This window comes from Python bivittatus, unplaced genomic scaffold (genome assembly GCF_059951505.1).
Source record: "Python bivittatus isolate LINGU-HERP-01145 unplaced genomic scaffold, Pbiv_v1 ctg000340_np1212, whole genome shotgun sequence".
Classification (NCBI taxonomy): domain Eukaryota; kingdom Metazoa; phylum Chordata; class Lepidosauria; order Squamata; family Pythonidae; genus Python; species Python bivittatus.
In genome coordinates, this window is record NW_028277056.1 from 29,814,591 (window position 1) to 29,835,066 (window position 20,476).

Consider the following 20,476-nt stretch of genomic DNA (forward strand, 5'->3'; position numbering starts at 1 on the left):
CTGCACCTTACATGAGGCCTAAGGGCCAGCAGTTCCAGAGTAGAACAATAGTACAGTGTCCCCCTTTTCCATTTCCTGTGCAGAAATGATGAAAAGAAAGTAATTTCTGCTGTTTAACTTGGAATTCAAAATCTCCTCAATCCTGTGGTGTCCTGTACTTGAATTCAATTAGTTTTTCCATCCTCCAATTCCAAAGGAAGGAAGCCTCAAAACAGCTTCACACATACACACACACCATCACCACCACCAATCTCAACAGACTACCAGAGAAGCCTAAACGTTTGTATAAATTGCCAAAGACTATAAAGCACGTTCTTTACAGATAAATAATGAGGTTATTTTTAATTGATGTTCATGTGCAATCTGTAAGTCAGGAGGTAGTCCATACATGATCTCAAAATGTCAGTAAACCTGATTAAAGTTAACCTGCAAAACATGTTAGGCAGTTTTGTCAAATATTTTGTGGAAGGAATTTTTCCAGGAATATTTAAATTATGGTTTCTCTGTGTTTTGCTTCTTTAAGTGCAATGTAATCTGAAACTAGTGATTTCACAACTTCCTGAAAACATCATGCTAGGAATGACAGCGGTAATGTTGGAACAAGTAAGACCAAACCAATCAAAATACACAACTGGAAACAATACTCAACACTAGCTTTAAATTTGACAGTCTTGTTTTTTAATTTATTTTTATTTTGTTTTTTTGGTATTTTTTGGTATTTTATTTGCAAAACAAGCTATACCCCACTAATGCAAAAAGCATCGGAGCCTTCTCTTTCAAGAAATTTCTTGTTAAATTCCACAAGCCAAACAAGGCAGATTTCATTCTCAAACATAGATAAACTGCATATTCAGTGGGGAAATATGTGTTCCCTAAATGAGTCTGCCAGGCCACATGAATGCAAAAGGGGAACCTTTGAAGAAGGCGGCTGGCTGACAGATGAATATTTCACCTTTTCCATATCTTCCTAATTCTATCCAGAAAACACCTGCTCAGGTCATTTTTCCAGAAGGGGAAAATCATTACAGTACTCCATATCCACCCCAACAGTCATGTAGGTCCTAGCAAAACAGAATCAGGTCAGGAATGCTTAATCAGCCACTTTCTATTTGCCATTTGTTTCCATGACACCCCTGCACTGATAGACAAATACAGTGGACCTCAACTCTTCATTAACAGACTATAATTATATATAGAACAAATATAACTTGGAATGCAAGTTTTATAATACATTCATTTCCTTAGGCTATGTCCTGCCTGAAATGAAGGAAGAAATAAGGACATATGTGCTTACAAAAAGTATAACTTTATTTGCATGAGCAAATTCTAGGGCATCCAAGACCTTGAAGCTGGGTAGAGATGATACCCAGTTTACGGAACAGTTTGATGTATCTTAAAAGACTCCAGTAAGAGCCTAGTACGAATGCATACATTACTGAAAGCATAAATATATATTTGTGATATTACTGGCTTTTAAAAATATGTATTTGAATATAGGTTTTCTTATTGTTTTGGAAAGTGCATACTGGTCACTAAAATATATATTTTTTTATGTCTTTAGTTCTATTGTTATACATAAAACCAACATCCAATTACCTAGCTGATGCGTATTACCTAGTATATTTTTCTGGTCTGGAAAACAATTCAAACTCAAAAGAAAAATATCCCAAGTTTTAATTAACTCCAGGCACTAGTGGGCAAGAATATTTGCCTAGCATTTTCATACATTACTCTTCCAATAATTTTGCTAAGCAAGTTCATCTTGCAATGTACTTAAACAACTGCCATTAAGGAATGTATGTTCTGTTACATTAGAACTATTTCTTCAGAAACCATTAAAGTTTTCACAGAAATTAAACCACAATGGATACTTGTGTCAATGAAGGTGATAAAAGAAATCCTTATTTCAAACAGTATTTCTGAATGAATGCCACAAAAGTAAGATAAATCAGGCTCAAAGGGATGCTTCATCAATTAAAATGTTATGTATGCAATTAACAGAACCACCTTATATCAACACAATAACACTGACTGGAATATTTGCGTAGCATTTTCATACATTACTCTTCCAATAATTTTGCTAAGCAGTATTACCTTTTGCACTGCTGCCATATTTACAAATGAATCTTAAACCTGAAGTATAAAACTGAAAGTGAAGAGTTCACATCACAATTCAAGCATTATTTTGCACAATATAATTTGGAAATCTCTATAAGTCATAGTTGCTAAATCTCTTGAACCCAGTCATATTATTTCTTTTATACATTGTCATTCCAAAACTGAATCACCAATGCTAGAAAAACATACAATTTCTCTTATCATATCCACAGAAAATTTCACATGCATTGTTACAGCTTTAAACATATGTCAACACAAACTTTCTATGTTGCACTGCATTTTATGCCTGTGTCTCTTTTGACCCCATGCTGTACTTTTACAGAACTTAACACAGAGACAAACATTAATGTGTACAAAAGACAGACTGAACATCAAAGACAACCCAATCATGGGAGGCACTCCAGTTTTCCAGTTCCAAATGGAAAGTTAAGGAGATATTTATAGGGTAGGTAACATCTCTTTAAGGAATTGACATTTCTAGTACATAACCTAGATGTGGGTGGAGTCTTAAAGGCATGACCTGATATGAAAGGTGTCTGTGTTCACAATTACAATTATTCTTGGCTAACATGCCATAAAAGAGTCTCCTTCAACCTGGTGACTTCCGGATATAACTGGACTACAATTCTTCAAGAATAGTCACTGAATAAACTACAGAAATAATGGAATAACACATCTGTATAGCACCAACCTGGGGTGGTTGCACATCAATCATTCACCAGGGAAAGTAACAATTCATTTGGAATACATAGTTTGCTACCATATGAACATACTCAACGCAATTTCTGACATAACAGCACATAAAAAGAGACATGAGCAATGTTACCCAGTGTTACATGGTTTATACTAGGAGTAGAAACTTTTATCACCAAACTCCCAGATGTTAAGAGTGCAACTCCTGTCATCCCTTCAGCCACACTGGCTAAGATTGAACAAATACTTGGAATACCATAATTTCCCCAGCCCTGTTTTGCACTATCATAGAAGGGTGATCCTGCTGGTGTATTTTGAAAGAAATAATATTTAATTTTATGCTTAAATACATAATTCATCTACTACGTAGCAATACTAAAAACAGTATCCAAATTGTACTGAAATGTGCAAAATGGCTAGAAGACAATGTTATTAATTTCCTATTCATTTAAAGTATGTGCTTGAATCCATCAGCTGGATAACTCATCTGATTTGTAATGATGAAAGCATATAGAAGAAATGCTAGATGCCCAAATACTGACTTTCATACTCACATGATATCGTAATTACTCTAATATTGAGGATAAAACATATGCAGATTTTAACAGTGCATATCACAGGGGTAGTCTAGAAAAGATCCACAATTGACTATGGTTCCCAAGGCATGTTCACATGATGGCAACAATATTTCCCAAAGCTTAAAGTATGAAGCACAGCTAACACACAAGGAAATGTTACCATTTCATCTCTGTGTTTATGGTATGCAATAATTCAAATATATTTTGAGGACTGTACTTCTGGAATGCTATAAAAAATTATAGCTTTCACAATTCCATCAATAAATTCTTCCCTCACATCATCTCTGAACTGAGGTATCTTTGTCAGCTTAGTGGTCTCTTTATTTTAAGGTGAAAGAATCAGCTGTCTCAACATACATGGTTCAAAATGATGCTTTCCTTCTGTATCCAAAGTCTTCTGAATTCCAATGACTCTTTTGCTGCAAAAACAAATCTCCACTTTAGGAGATTAGATATACAGGAACATGAGCAGCCCTGCTGGATCACATATAAGCTCTATTTACTCCAGTATCTTATTTCCCACAATGACCAACCAGTTGCCTATGGGATGCCCACTATCAGAATAAATGGACGATGATTACCCCTCAGTAATTCCCAGCAATTAATATAGATAGCATTCTGGTAAATCAGTGCTTTATAACTGATTATGTGAATAATTATTTGTAAATAGGCAAGCCCTCCTCCCATCATCGATTTGGCAAGAATATCCAGATCTCCCCAAAATTCCAATTGCATTTAATACTCAGAGGTATATGGTCTTCAACATTATGAGTAGTGCATAGCCATGAGGACTAGCAGAAATGATAACTTCCACTGATTTTTCTAATCCCACTTTAAGATTCTTTTTATAGTTAGTAGTTAGAATATCGTTTAGCACAACTTGATTTTTTTAAAAAAAATCCTACCTCAGTGAAACCAGTAAGAGATTTCCACCACTTCCACTGTGAAAAAGGTTCCTTCCCCTCACATTCTATGACGTGAAAGAGCCTTCCCCAACCAGGTACTCTCCAGATGTGTTGGAACAGAAACCTCAAAAATGGCTAGGGGGGCAGCAGATAACATTCTAGTAAATTGGTGCTTTGTGACTGATTATGTTCCCCATAGCAGTTATTTTGTGAATAGGCAAGCCCTCCTCCCATTATCCATTTGGCATCAACATCCAGAAGATCTCCCCCAAATTTCAGCTGTGTCCACTGGTTCCAAAAAGCTGGAGACCTTTACTATAAGGCTTCCTCATCTGAATCATGATCACTGCCTGGTTTGGTGAGTCTCTCAAGTTCTTCTCCATCCTACAGAAAATAAAGGGAAGATAATAAAAAAATAATATTTATGTTGGTAAATAACTCAATTTATAATAAACAAGTCCTTAAAATGAACAGATTGCTTCCACTGTCTAACATTATCATAATTTGAAGCACAGCTATTTTTAGTATTGTCCTATAGTAGTAGCAGTAGTAGAACTTTATTATAGTCCTTGTTCAGCTCACCTATAATGGTGCTTCTTCCACTGAGACTGGATTACAATTTAAGTCACCTTTGATAATTACACTACAGAGGAAGGAGGTACAACTTTTGTAGACCAGAAGGCTCTACCAGGCTTTGAATAACATGCTGAGGATAAGAACTGACTGGGAGAGGACTGAAGTGTGAAATGGGTGTTCCCCCTCCAAATTACCCCTAAACAAGTCTGTCAATTCTAGTGTAGGAACTGAGGCTTGTAAAAAAGTTGTTTGTGAGCATGGCCCATGTGCTGCAGTTTTTATATCCTTGTCATACAACCGTGGCATAAGTAAATAAATACAATTTAGTGGATTCTGAAGGCCCAATCCTACAATATGTATCAGGTGTCCTACTGCACAATATTAAATCTTTCTTAATCAGTCACTTTGAGATGTGTTGCCAATTCCTCTCTCATAAGAAGCGTATTTTATGTGCCATGCAAATTATTTGCCCATGTTGAAGGAGCAGGAATTTGACTTTGGCAACAGAAGAATAACATTTATTAAATCAGTATTACATAATTTTCTGCAATGGCACCATGCAAAAATTTGAAAAACAAACAACCAACCAAATAGGGCAAATTCTATATCTTTTCAGTGAACCCAAGAGAAAGTTAACATAAAGTTTGTTGTTTTTTGAGGTTTGATGTATTTACAAATCTACATGAAAATTATATGTATTTACTTTCATGCACATACATACACATAACAGGTTAACTTCTGTATACAATCTACATATTTATTCAAATGACTCTTTAAGCATTTTTTTTCATCAATATATTTTCATGTGCTCAATGTTCTTTATCACATGTACTTTTTTCCCTCCAGAAACTACTTTGCAAAATTTGGAAAATTATCAAGGAGAATTGTACTTTAACTTTGGAAGTATGAATTTGAACTGAAAAAACTATTCACTGCATTCCTACGGATGAACATATCTTAAGAAGACCTTGTTTGTTAGTGTGCCCTCTGGTGTTCAATTCTTTTAAAAAATAGCTTTAATTCAATAGAAAGCTTAGCAAATTGCTACAACTGCATTTTTTAAAAAGAATTTTACAGATTCAAAGCTTTTCTAAAAATGTATTGTTTTATATATTTTAATATTTATTGCTGTTTTATTGGGAACCGCCCAGAGTCATTTTTTGTGAAATGGGCGGTATCTAAATCTGAAATATAAATAAATAAATAAATTTTTACAAATACACTTTAATATTAACAAGGAATGTGTCTCAAAAATACAAAATATTCCTTAAAAATGTCCAGTGTAACCACACTATAGTATTGTAAACTTCTTAAGAAATTAGGATTCTAGATTGAAAAACTGCAACAAAATGGAATGTCCCAAAATGTACTGGTTTATAGCATTATGTCATATATTTCTGGAACCTAGAGAGTGTACATCCCAAATACAGTGTGATTAGGACACACAAATATAGGATATGTAAAGGAAAGAAGTAGCTCGTAGTGGGAGATCACAGTAAGATTAAGTGGCTTCCAGAAAGGCCACCACTTGATCTTCTGTTCCAGTTTTCTGAATGAACCACATCCTTTATTACAAAGAGCAGTAGCAGTTGATTGCTCTGTTGGGTCAGCACCCTCACACAGAGGAGCTTCTCTGTTGTTTCCCAAAAAAGAACCGTTTCTCAAATAGGCAGAAAGAAACAGCAGCGCTTTGTACCACTGGAACTGCTTCACCTGGGCTACCCATGAGCATGGTTCAAATGAAATGACTTCCATTTATAGTTTGTTGTGACTGCATCCAATTATGTGTACTGATTTCTCCAACAGCTGTAGAGGGCCATAACAAACTTACTTGGATGCATTCATAACAAACTGTAAACTGTGGCATAATATTTGGACAAACTTTTTAAAGCAAACTAGTATATGGGAAGCAGAGGCACACACTTATAGATAGTCCTCACTTAACAACGACAATTGGGTCCAGCAACACTGTCACTAAGCGACATAGTCGTTAAGTGAAACATCATATGACCATGCCTGACTTATTATACTGTATCAGTTCCTCTGCAGTCGTTAAGTGAATCACCTGTGGTCATTAAGTGAGATATCATGTGACCATTACTTATGAATTACTGCCTGCTTCCTTATTGACTTTGCTTGTTGGAAGCCAGTTGTGAAGGTCGCAAATGGCAATCATGTGACCACAGGATGCTGCAACAATTGTGAATGAGTACCAGTTGCCAAGCATCTGAATCACGATCATGTGACCGTGCAGATGCTGCGACTGTTGTAAGTTCAAGGACCAGTCATAAACCTACTTTTTCAGCACCATCATAAATTCGAATGGTTGCTAAGCAAGCAGTCATAACCAAGGACTACCTGTACTTGCAGAAGGTTGCTATTTTAACAATGATGTCAAACATTTCTATTCACATCACAACCAGAGGCGTGGGCTGAAATCACCTGGCCCACAGAATGATCTAGAAGGGAAACTTTTCAAAGCCTTACCCCACTAGAGCGCTCCCATGCACCTCCATTAAGTTTGCCCCTCTCCCACTGAACAGTGTATTCCATACAACGAGGGCTGCTGGAGTGATAGATAAATATAGACAAAAGAACTACAGGTGCTTCCAAGAAGAACTCCATGGAAGGCTTAAAGTCAAATACAAAAACTGACACAGTGGTGATGATCACTGTTGTAACTTGTGCAGTCAAAACGTGAAACATGTTGTCTCGGAACTTCAAAATGAAGGCCACTGAGAGCCCCAGGAAGGCAGTGACAAAAATAAGGGCCACAGAGAATATGTTGTGACCATAGAAAAAACCACAATACTCTATCCGGCGTCTATTTTCAGGGCGCAGGCTTAGCATCAGAGCATTAAACATAGCTCCAAAGAGGTACAGCTTGGTATTCTGCACGAAGATGTTTTCACTGAACTGGCCTCCTTCTTTCAATATCTTTTCATTGTAGATGTTGGCTAATGCTGAAATAAAACACTGTACTAGTATGAGCAGATGTCCCAGTCCAAGACGAACTGTTTTCATGGATCCTGCAGCAGTTGTGACATTCCAGCTAAAGCCAGGGAAGGACCATCTAAGGCTGCAGTTCTCTTTTCCCCAACATTCTTCTTCTGGCTTGGTGTACTGAAGGCAACTATTTGAATGGCTGAGAAAAATGTCATGATGCAATCCATGCACAGCCAAGCTATGCTTATTGCTTTCTGTCCCTGCAGTTAGAGCTACAATAGATAGGAAAAGAATCAGCAAAGATGCCCATTGCACCCAGGAGACCTGCCGCCTGCATGGAGAGAAAAGAAAATATGTAAGTTGGCCCCAAGAAGCACAAATAATAGGTAGGAAAAAAAGAGTTATCTTCTTTAATAAAGCAGCAGTATGAAACAGAATTGCAGCTTCCCTTCCAGTATCATCCCAGGAAGCATTCTTAGGACAATAATACTATAGAAATCCAAAGGCAGAACACAGTAAGCTTACAATGCCTCTCACACCTAACAGAATAATTCACTCTGCACATGGAATTATTTTGTATCTATTGAAACTGTGTAAATGCTCTTTAGAACAATCCTACACTATGTAAGTAAGTGTAAGAATATTATGACTGAATTTGAAGACAAGCGTTGGGGGGAGCTAATACAAATTTGACCCAGTTCAATAAGATTAACATGTATTTAGGACTGCCTCCTGAATCATCAACAAAAAACATAGCAAGTAAACCAAACTCAGCTTAGCCACATATTCATTAACAAATACATGATAGCGGTAATAATGTTCTAATTATTTTTGATGTGTTTTTAATCTTAATTATCTTTAGAGCCTTGTTTACAATTGCTTCAGAAGAGAACTTTGAGGAAACAAAGAAATGACAAAAGATAACACGTTTCCATAATTACTCACTTCAGCACTATTCTGAACAGAAGAGCTGTTGTTATGATAACAAAATTTGAGAAGAGAACAGCCATGGCCTAGAAGAAAAAGATGAAGCATTATGTTACAAGCCAAATGCAGTCTAGAAATAGGATATCCATTAGCCGACCATCTCCTTAAAATATGAAGGCGAACACTGTTGGTTGTAGAACCAAATCTTATTGATCTAAGCTGCGCTTGCTGGAAAAAAAAAAATGAACTGGCTTTCTAGAGAGGCCCTGAAAGCAATCATTCCTGCATTTCACAGAATCAAGCAGAAAAGAAAACCTTAATATTCATTCCTCACATTATGGACCAGTATCTAATGCTTTCTTTCTGTTCATGGGAGGCTCTTTGATTAGTCAGGCTAGTACTGATCCTGATTATTTATTTTCTAGGGGTATATCATCAGCATTTCATCGTATCATACAAAGACTATGGGATAATTCAGTACAGGAATTAACGGCTGAAGCCAAAGTTTTGTGTTTACCTGTAACTTTTGGAATTAACTGTAGATATACTTTTCAACCCACTAAATATCTGAATAGCTTATATTTAAGTAAATACAGAATAGCCTTTTCAAAAGCCAGATTAAATGTGTTGCCATCAAATATGCTATATGGTAGATATCAAAAAATTCCCATCTCTCAAAGATACTGTCCTTGTAATGGTACTGTTCTTGAAATGGTGGATCACTTTTTATTGTATTGTGAATTTTATAAGAGTCTTCGGCAGGAAGTTATCTGGCCTATTTTAAAATCCAAATCACAAAGAGTATGTAAACATTTTACTTGCAGTTGAAAATCCTAAAATTACAGTGGTAACAGCCAGATTTTTAACTATGGCTATAAAAACAAAGTCTTTAGTAACAAATCAATTAATTGGGGTTTTAAGTGTATTATGTAATATTTATTAAATATCTTATTTGTTAAACTGTTTTATCTAATGCCAAGTTCAGATTATGTTTGTAACTTCCTTTTGGGCCTTTTGGGCATAAATAAAATTGAGAAAATTGAGATTCCCATTTGAACAGAAACAGAAGGAGTAGTGCAAGTGAGAAATAGTTTCTTTGAACTTTGAACCTACTGGTTGCTCAAAATGAACAGTGACTCCTCTCAAATCTGCTCTAGAGCAAATCTGAGGATGTGTACATGTGAAAGGGGTGGGGAAAACCAGAGAAGAACAAAGGGCTGCTCTATTTTGCAAATGGAATTCAGCTTGTGTCATACTGAATGTAGCCAGAATTCATTCCCATCTTAATAATTCATGAGACAACTACATCCAGCCCCATTTTTTATAACTGTTCTTGTCTTTATAAGTAAAACTGTCTTTAGACTTTTTACACTATCATGAAAATATATACATTGTCCCCAAATTCCTCCTAAGTATTAAAAAATACAAAATGCCTATAGGTACTCCTTGGGTTACAACCATTCATTCAGTTACTGTTCAAAGTTATGATGCTAAACAAATGGTAGTTATGACCAGTCTTCAAAGTTCTGGCTGTTGCAGTGCTCTGTGGTCACGTGACCAAAATTCGGGCACTCAGCAGCCCACCCACATTTATGACAGCAGTGTGTACTTCAACTCCCCTACCTGCCTATCTCCCTCCATCTCTGCTCATTTGGCCACCCTGCACTCTGCTGCCTACCCTGCTGCCCCTCACCACCCCCAGCTGATCTTTGTCATCTACTTCCTCCTGCTACTGAGAAGGTGCACCCAGCCAAGGCAGCTACTGGGCCTTTGCAAGGCTTCAGGGAGGCCACGCAAGGAGCCTCGTGAGGCTTTGGGTGGGGCCTCACAAGGCTTTGGGGAGGCCACCTGAGGGGTCTCACAAGGCTTTGGAGAGGCCTCGTGAAGAGCCAGCAGCTGCCTCAGCCAGGTGCAACTCATCAGCAGTGGGAAGAAGACGGTGAAGGTCAACTGGGGCAGCAGGGGTAGTGGTGGTGGAGTATAGGGTGACAAAAAGGGCAAAGATGGGGGGAGATAGGTGGGTGGGGGGAGGTGAAGCAGAAAAGTTGAAGCATGAGGTCCTGACCAAACGGTGGCGCGGTCCTGGCCTAACAACTGCAACCAGAACTACCGTTGCTAAGCAGTGCGGTCACACGATGTTTCACCTAATGACTGCTTTGCTTAGCAATGGAAATTCCAGTCCCGGGTCGTAACCCAAGGACTACCTGTACTCACTCTAGGCCAATATTCAATGGATTGCAAATGAAATTCTGGTGAGCTACACTTTTTGTACTGCTCTAGTTTAAAAAATTACCTTATTTTCCTTGGTATTACTTATAGTTATAAGTAATACACAAAGTTATTACAAACTTCATACACAAACTTATGTACAAACAATTGAAAACACCCCTTACTATAAAGATTTCTTGTCTGAAAGATTTATGAAAGCACTACAAACACAAGAATTGAAAGCAGTTCTAGCCCATTAAATTTATGTTCTGCACATATTATACATCATATTGAATATAATATCTCCAAAATACCAATTCAGCTACTGAAATACTGTTTGGTAGCAAAAAAAAAAGGGGGGGGGAAGTAATTCCACCTATAATCTCTTAAACAGAGTGAAATTTGATATAAGCACTTAAAATGATAAAGACATACTCTCTGTCCATTCGAACGCCACATATACAGAGCATTCTACAATTTGGAAGTGGTACTTACTGGTTCAAGATAGGACAACACATAGAAGACAATCAGATTATCTAAAAAATAAAGAAAAGCTGGAATTGACCACTTTATGTAGCTATACAATTGCCTCCATGAGCTGCAGCCAAATCCACTATGGGAATATCCTCCTAAAAAGAAAAAGAATTAAGAAGAAAAGAAAAATAATTCAACACATTAATTATTAATGTATATCTACACTGTCCTCAGCCCATATGATTATTGTTGGTTTCAAAGAGAACAAAGCACTAGAGACAGACTCCTTAAGAAATTCATAATTGGAAGCCTCCTCATTATACACAGATATGAAACTTTACCAGGCTTTCCTAGAAAGATGCTTGAACCATATTCAAATTGAAATTTTGATATCTGAAATCTGATCTGCATAATTTTCTTTTTTCTATGTAAGACCCTTATCTGGGAAATTTATCTCATATAATTTTTGTGTTAAATCATTCTGTGTAGAAAAGTGGACGGCTGCTGGACCTCTGGACCAATTCTGCCAGATGTTTGGTCTGATTTAATAAGGAATGATTTCTCCTAATATAATCATATATGTTAAGATTATTAGCATTTATTTCATATTTTTTCATCATCAGCATAAAGATGCTGATGATGGAATAATATTTTTTCTAAATCCTCTTTTCTGCAATATTTTCCCATGTCACTCAAGGAACTATGCTTTCGAGACCAATTCCTGAAGTCTTCTTGGATTCAGGAGCAAATTTCATGAGTCTAGACTCCTAGTCTATTCATATTTTCTAGCAAGCATTTCACTTCATAAATACAACACAAGGCATTCATGTATTGTTCTATAGCACCACTATGAATTTATAAAGTGCTTATAAAGAATTGTACATAATCTGGACTATATTTCAAACAACTATTAATCATACTTTATTAATCTAGAAGAGGAAGATGAAAAATATTTTCCTAGAGATTTGTTACTACACACTTAGTCTGAGTAGCTCAATTAAATCTCAAAAAGATTTATAGAACTAAAGAGACATCCTAATTTCTGTTGGCCAATCTTTTCTCAGATAATCCATTTTCAACACTGATGGCCTGTGAATAATCCACAGGAGCAACAAACAGGGAGCAAGATACTATAGTAAGGTCATTTATAATACATTATTATACAGATTAAAAGGAAGAATTCTTCATCATTTCACTGATACAGAAAAGAATAGGTTGTTACTACTTTTTATAGCCAAATATTACAATTATTACATTCAATTCCTAAGATGTCTCAGACTATACAGATTTTTTTTTTAAATTCAAAAGAAATGACTTCAATTTTCAGTGAAATAACACTACAAGCAGTATATGGGATCGCTATGATGTAAAAACACATTCTAAATTATTGAAAATACAGATAGTCCTTGGTTAACGACAGTAATTGGGACTGGATTTTTCATCGCTAAGTGATGTGGTTGTAAAGTGTGATATCACATGAGTGTGCCACTTAGTAATAGCAGTTCCGGCATTTCCAGTTGCTGTTGTTAAGCGAAACCTGCTTCATTCGTAAGTGTGATGTCATACGGTCGCCATTTGCAATTTCCTGCCGGCTTCCCCATTGACTTTGTTTATTGGAAGCTGGCAGTGAAGGTCACAAACGGCGAACATGTGACCATGGGATGCTGTGAGCTGGTCGCTGAGTGCCTGGGTCGTGATCACTTGACCGCAGAGACACTGTGACAGTGGGAACATTGAGGACTGGTTGCAAGTACCACTCATTCAGCAAAAACCACTTGTACATTAACACATACTAAGCAACAAGAGCCCCTTCATGGATCACTGCCTTGTCGTGGCGAAGGGGCTTGCGTAACTCAGTGAAGCCATGAGCTATACCGTGCAGGGCCACCCAAGACGGACAGGTCACGACAGAGAGTTCTGACAAAATGTGGTCCACTGGAGAAGGAAATGGCAACCCACTCCAGTATCCTTGCCAAGAAAACCCCAGGGACAATGTTAAAAGGCTAAAAGATATGACGCCGGAAGATGAGCCCCTCAGGTCGGAAGAAATGCTACTGGGGAAGAGCGGAGGGCAATTCCAAGTAGCTCCAGAAAGAGTGAAGCGGCTGGGCCAAAGCCGAAAGGACGTTCAGCTGTGGATGTATCTGGAAGCGAAAAGAAGGTCCGATGCTGTAAAGAACAATATTGTATAGGTACCTGGAATGTAAGATCTATGAACCAAGGCAAGCTGGATGTGGTCAAACATGAGATGACAAGATTGAACGTTGACATCTTGGGAATCAGCGAATTGAAATGGATGGGAATGGGTGAATTTAATTCAGGTGACCATTATATCTACTACTGTGGCCAAGAAACCCTTAGAAGAAATGGAGTTGCACTCATAGTGAATAAGAGAATGGGAAAGGCAGTAATGGGGTACAACCTCAAAAACGACAGAATGATCTCAGTGCGTATCCAAGGCAAACCATTCAATATCACAGTCATCCAAGTCTATGCCCCAACCACTGAGGCTGAAGAAGCTGAAGTTGACCGCTTCTATGAAGACCTACAACACCTTCTAGAACTAGCACCAAAAAAAGATGTCCTTTTCATCATAGGGGATTGGCATGCTAAAGTAGGAAGTCAAGGAGTAATTGGAATAACAGACAAGTTTGGCCTTGGAGCACAAAATGAAGCAGGGCAAAGGCTAATAGACTTCTGTCAAGAGAACAAGCTAGTCATAGCAAACACTCTTTTCCAACAACACAAGAGACGACTCTACACATGGACATCACAAGATGGTCAATACCGAAACCAGATTGATTATATACTTTGCAGCCAAAGATGGAGAAGCTCTATACAGACAGCAAAAACAAAACCAGGAGCTGACTGTGGCTCAGATCATGAGCTTCTTACTGCAAAATTTAGGCTTAAATTGAAGAATGTAGGGAAAACCACTAGACCACTCAGGTATGACTTAGATCATATTCCTTGTGAGTACACAGTGAAGGTGATGAATAGATTTAGAGGATTAGATTTGGTAGACAGAGTGCCTGAAGAACTATGGACGGAGGTTCGTAACATTGTACAGGAGGCAGCAACTAAAACCATCCCAAAGAAAAAGAAATGCAAGAAAGCAAAATGGCTGTCTGATGAGGCTTTACAAATAGCTGTGGAAAGAAGGAATGCGAAAAGCAAGGGTGAAAGGGAAAGATATAAGCAACTGAATGCAGATTTCCAGAGAATAGCAAGGAGAGATAAGAAGGCCTTCTTAAATGAACAATGCAAAGAAATCGAGGAAAACCTATTGTGGTGGGGGAAGACTAGAGATCTCTACAAGAAAATTGGAGATATGAAAGGAACGTTTAGTGCAAAGATGGGCATGATAAAGGACAAAAAAGGCAGGGATCTAACAGAAGCAGAAGAGATTAAGAAGAGGTGGCAAGAATACACAGAAGAACTATACAAGAAAGATCTTAATGTCCCTGATGTCCACGCTGGTGTGATCACTGACCTTGAGCCAGACATCCTAGAGAGTGAAGTCAAGTGGGCCTTAGGAAGCATTGCTAACAACAAAGCTAGTGGAGATGACAGTATTCCAGCTGAGTTATTTAAAATACTAAAAGACGATGGTGTTAAAGTGCTGCACTCAATATGCCAGCAAGTTTGGAAAACGCAACAGTGGCCACGGGATTGGAAAAGGTCAGTTTATGTTCCAATTCCAAAGAAGGGCAATGCCAAAGAATGCTCAAACTATCGCACAATTGCACTCATTTCACATGCTAGCAAGGTTATGCTCAAAATCCTACAAGCTAGGCTTCAGCAATACATGAACCGAGAACTACCGGATGTACAAGCTGGGTTTCAAAGAGGCAGAGGAACTAGAGATCAAATTGCCAACATTCGCTGGATCATGGAGAAAGCACGAGAGTTCCAGAAAAATATCTACTTCTGCTTCATTGACTATGCAAAAGCCTTTGATTGTGTGGATCACAACAAACTGTGGCAAATTCTTAAAGAGATGGGAGTACCAGACCACCTTACCTGTCTCCTGAGAAATCTGTATGCAGGCCAAGAAGCAACAGTTAGAACCGGTCATGGAACAACCGATTGGTTCAAAATAGGGTAAGGTGTACGACAAGGCTGTATACTGTCACCCTGCTTATTTAACCTATATGCAGAGTACATCATGAGAAATGCCAGGCTGGAAGAATCACAAGCCGGAATTAAGATTGCAGGGAGAATCATCAACAACTTCAGATATGCAGACGATACCACCCTAATGGCAGAAAGTGAAGAAGAACTAAAGAGCCTCTTGATGAGGGTGAAAGAGGAGAGTGTGAAAGCTGGCTTGAAACTCAACATTAAAAAAACTAAGATCATGCCATCTGGACCCATCATTCCTGGCAAATAGAAGGGGTAGAAATGGAAGCAGTAACAGACTTCATTTATTTGGGCTCCAAGATCACCGCAGACGGAGACTGCAGCCATGAAATTAAAAGACGCTTGCTCCTTGGGAGGAAAGCTATGGCAAGCCTAGACAGCATATTAAAAAGCAGAGACGTCACCTTGCCGACAAAGATCCGCATACTCAAAGCTATGGTTTTTCCAGTAGTAATGTATGGCTGTGAGAGCTGGACCATCAAGAAGGCTGAGTGCCAAAGAATTGACGCCTTTGAACTGTGGTGCTGGAGAAGACTCTTGAGAGTCCCCTGGACTGCTAGGAGGTCAAACCAGTCAATCTTAAAGGAAATCAACCTGATTGCTCATTGGAAGGATCGATAATGAAGCTCAAGCTCAGATACTTTGGTCACCTAATGCGAAGAGAGATCTCTTTGGAGAAGACCCTGACGCTGGGAAAGATTGAAGGCAAAAGGAGAAGAGGACGGCAGAGGATGAGATGGTTAGATAGCATCACTGAAGCAATGAGCATGAAACTGAGCAAACTCAGGGAGGCAGTGAAGGACAGGAAGGCCTGGCGCAATATGGTTCATGGGGTCACGAAGAGTCGGACACGACTTAACGACTAAACAACAACAAAAGCAACAAGAGAAGATGTGCCCATAGCTAAATATTATAACAATTTAGCTCTAACAGCTTACCTTTTCTGATTACCCAGAGGGCCATTATCAGACAGAGTACCAGCTTAACTAATTCTGAGCACACATTCACAGTTGCAGGAAGGTAATCATACTTATTATCTGAAACACATTTAGAGAAGTTACACGAACACTGCATATATTAACTTTAAATAAAGTAAAAACACTACAACAGGCAGCCAATACATATATGTACATTCAGCATGATGCATTTGAGAAAACTTCCACTTTTATTTCCAGATAAGAATTTTTCATGAAAAAAAATGAAAATTTATCTTCTGCTTTTGGAAAATAATTGGTAAATAAGGGGCTTCAAGGAATGAGATTCAAGGTTGAGGCTTTTTTGTCCTACAAATTACTGTTCTGATCCTAACTGTATAGTATGTTTTTTCACTTTTGACCAGATTACTAACAGAAAGTGCTTCAGTGTTGTACTTGATGTCACAAAAGAGTTTCTAGCTATATGGAGGATGTATTCTTTTCTATAATGGGTCTGGGGACTGAACTCATATTGCCAAGCAATCCTGAAAAGCAATCAAGACTCCAGAGAACCTGATTATTTTAGCTTCATGTCACAAACTAACAAAGAACCTGAAAGAAGAGAGCATGCCAACAAATTCTGGTAGCATCTATACAGAAGTAACTATTCCAACATACCTTCATTGGCAGAATATTTCATCAAAAGGATACGACTTGAACCCAAGGTAACAAAGGTACCTCCTAGGAGCAGCGTATAGATGGCTGACTTGGACCATCGAGCAGACTGACTGCAACACTTGGAATCCATGCTGTTGTTGTGTTGTCAGTGCACTTTGAACCGCAAAGTAAAACATTTTATCAGGCATGCTCTTTAAAATAACTTTTATTACTTTTGGACTACCCAGGAAGCTGTTTAGTGCTTGATTCTTCACAAACTGCATAAACACAAGTGTTATAATGCATGTTTCTCTGAGGCATTGAACATAAATTTAGTGACCTTTACCCAAGTTTCTTGAAGTACTATTTTAATAAATCCTTTAAATACAGTACTAGCACACATAAAATTAATAAGAAATGTTCCCTGATCTTGATGCAATTTAAATTTAGTCTTTACTGAGTAATGCATTTCAATTGAAGGATCTGAGTACAACACAGTACTCTCCTAATCTTTATTATTAGTTGTAGGCATTGTGGGAAAAATGTATTTTCCCAGATCTACCTTCCACAATTCTGGAGTAGAAATACTAGTAAAAAAGGGAATTAACCATTGTTTTCACCACTGGATATTTAAATATGTTAAGATAATCTCAGAAAAAAATCACAAAAGTATTTCCCCTTTCAGTTATATCTCTTTGCTAGTGTCATTCTAAAGCAAATAAAACAACTGCTCAACTATTCATATAATCCTTGCTTGGAGAAACTAACTTTCCTACCAGGATTTTGGGGTAAAGCTGGGAAATCTTATTCATACCTTAAAGACCTTGAATGACTGGGAACAATAATGGACCTTGTTTTGTATTTTTGGGGAAAGTTTATGGATGTAATGGGAAGAAGGAATAATCTTGAGGAACAGGAAGAAGAATTGCAACCATGACAACTATCAGATAAAAGAAATTTGAGTCCAGGCCACATCTGTAATCCAGTAAGCATCTTAGACAAGACCTTCCTTAGTTCTCACAAAGATAAAAGGAGGGAGGCAGGGGGGAAGCACATGCAGACTGGCAAGATTCTGTTTCTACAACCTTATAAGAAAATAGTATTAATTTGCATGACTTTGGTTTCCTAGTCTGGTCTACCATGGAGGGCTGACAACATGCATACCTTTTTTTCATTCTATAATATGTTTTAAAAAGCATAAACTTCAATTTTTGATTCCATTTAAGCACAGCATCTCTTAAAGAACCTAGAACTGCAAGCCATAGTTAATACATGTTTCAATTGTATATGTTGCCAAGCCTATAATGGAGGGAAGTCATGCTCAAAAAGCAATCTCTCAGCATCTCTATAACAACTGTTAGAAATCAACTGATTTAAAGCATTAATCCCTTGTTTAGCCCAGTTATTTCAATAACATTTCTTCTGCACTATTTTCAAATTTAAATCATACCACAGCATCGATTTCTCATGTGATTTGGGATCAAAACATAATTGCTTACTAATTAATAACCAAATATGCCTAGCAGCTTTCTGAAGAGAAAATGAAGATCTCAGTTTAGTATACCTGGACCCTAAAACCTGCCAAGATTTCAAAGGCATTACATGCTTGCTCTTCAAGTGAGCCCAAAGAGGAAAGTAATTGTAATAAGTAATAGTCCAATTATATAGTTGAACATCTAATAGGTTAAAGCCACCATCCTTGTAAGGAAGCCACAGTTTAGCCAGAGATATTCTAGGGGCTTTAACCTGCCATATAAATTTCCTTATTAACTCATCTATATGAAATATCTATAGGAATTAACATTGGAATTCTTCTTAAAATATATATTAATCTTGATGTAATATTTATTTCAATAACATTAACCTTACCCCAAACATTTAATGGGAGTTCTAGCCATCCAGTTAAAGCTAAGTGAAAATTCATCTCTACATTTGAAAATATTAAATTCAACATATTGTAATATACTTCAAGAAAGATGTAAACTGAAGTATTTTATAAAGTCTGAACAAATTGTAAATCTTAACCTCTTAGAGTAGTAGATCCAAGGCAACAAGTTAGACTTATTCCAGTTAACTGTATACCAAGAATATATTGCTGTATAATTTCAACAAGTTTTGGTAATGACATTGCATAATTATCAGGCATAGCCATATCATCATCAGTATATAATAACAATTTATACTCAGTGCCAAATTTATATTCAAGGTCAAAATACCATGAGACTGTCTAAAAGAGAAACCAATGGTTCAAGAACCAACTTGAAATTAAAGATGCATGGGACATTCTTGTTGAGTACCACTGTGCTTTGCAAACAATTTTTATGACTTAAATGCTATATTTAGGAAACTAAAACTCCAAGCGATCACATGTAACACTATTTGTGACAGCGGGTTGTCTGATTTATTTGCTTTATTCAATAAACATAGCTAGACAGCCCACACCTTAGCAGACTGCATGAAACCACTCAGTGCACCGGGAAAACCAAGCCAAGTGTGACTTAATCAACAAATGATAGTTAATCAAACGGTGGCTTAATATGTGTGAACCACGCCTTTGCCACGGTAAACCAGCCTGCGCCAATTCTTTGCCTTCCAGATGGACAGCAATCTACTCCAGCTGGAAGCAACAGGGGCTGAAGTCTGACACAACTGGAAGCCACAACGAGGCAGGCATATGCAATGGTCTGCCAAAGAGCCCATCTTCTTCTGACTTGGGACTCTGGAGCCCATCGAACTGAGCGAGAACAAAACGCTGGAGCTACCCAATCTTGCTCCCATTTACCTTCTTGATGGAGCTGCAATTCCTGCAAAAGAGCAGGCTTTTAAAACCTATACTATGGGAGCGGTGCTTGACCCCACCTGCCCAAGCCCACAGCCTCCCAAGGACTCGGTTACCTGACAGTTGCAGATTCTCTCCCGGCATCTCCCCAGCCTTAGCCTACCAGTCACTCAGGCACGCACGCGCAGAGATGAGAAGGAGAGCCGGCACTTCCCAGCTGCCTCCTTTGTCCCATGATGCACCCGGCGGAGGAGAAACAGCTTGGAAGATGCGTAATGACTCGAATGAAACGGCATTCCTAGAGCTAAGAAATGTAGCAAGCAAATGGCTACGAAAATCGAAAGGTTTCGCAATAGGCGCAGAAGGGAGTACTTCTGAAAACCATTTAGACTTTGACTTAGAGATTTATCAATGGAACACACCTGTGCCATTGTAGAATTACGACCCTGGGCATGTGTGACGTTCAAATTTCGTAGATCTATGATGACGTGATTCAGCCGCAAACTCAACTCTCTATCTCTACGCAGACGCAGGGAAGGGGCGGGGTTCTGCGGATAC

General features: G+C 38.0%; 1 protein-coding gene across 7 annotated transcripts; it reads right to left on the minus strand.

Moving 5' to 3' along the window:
* Nucleotides 1–1,962: 1,962 nt before the first annotated feature.
* Nucleotides 1,963–20,174, minus strand: SLC35A5 (solute carrier family 35 member A5). 7 transcript variants are annotated; one of them, XR_015796121.1, is made up of 9 exons: nt 20,035–20,169; nt 19,922–19,943; nt 17,161–17,313; nt 16,507–16,605; nt 11,447–11,580; nt 8,762–8,829; nt 7,358–8,147; nt 4,295–4,678; nt 1,963–3,808 (listed from the first exon to the last, which is right to left on the minus strand). XR_015796121.1 is itself a non-coding variant. In XM_088140766.1 (8 exons), the coding sequence occupies exons 3-8, from the start codon at nt 17,288–17,290 to the stop codon at nt 4,610–4,612; spliced, it is 1,290 nt and encodes a 429-aa protein (XP_087996892.1). In that variant the 5' UTR covers nt 17,291–17,313; nt 19,922–19,943; nt 20,035–20,169; the 3' UTR covers nt 1,963–4,609. The 7 variants fall into 7 exon arrangements, 6 of the variants coding, with proteins under 6 accessions (XP_087996892.1, XP_087996894.1, XP_087996896.1 ...); XM_088140766.1 differs by having other exon boundaries at nt 1,963–4,678; XM_088140768.1 differs by lacking the exon at nt 19,922–19,943 and having other exon boundaries at nt 1,963–4,678; nt 20,035–20,174.
* Nucleotides 20,175–20,476: the final 302 nt, after the last annotated feature.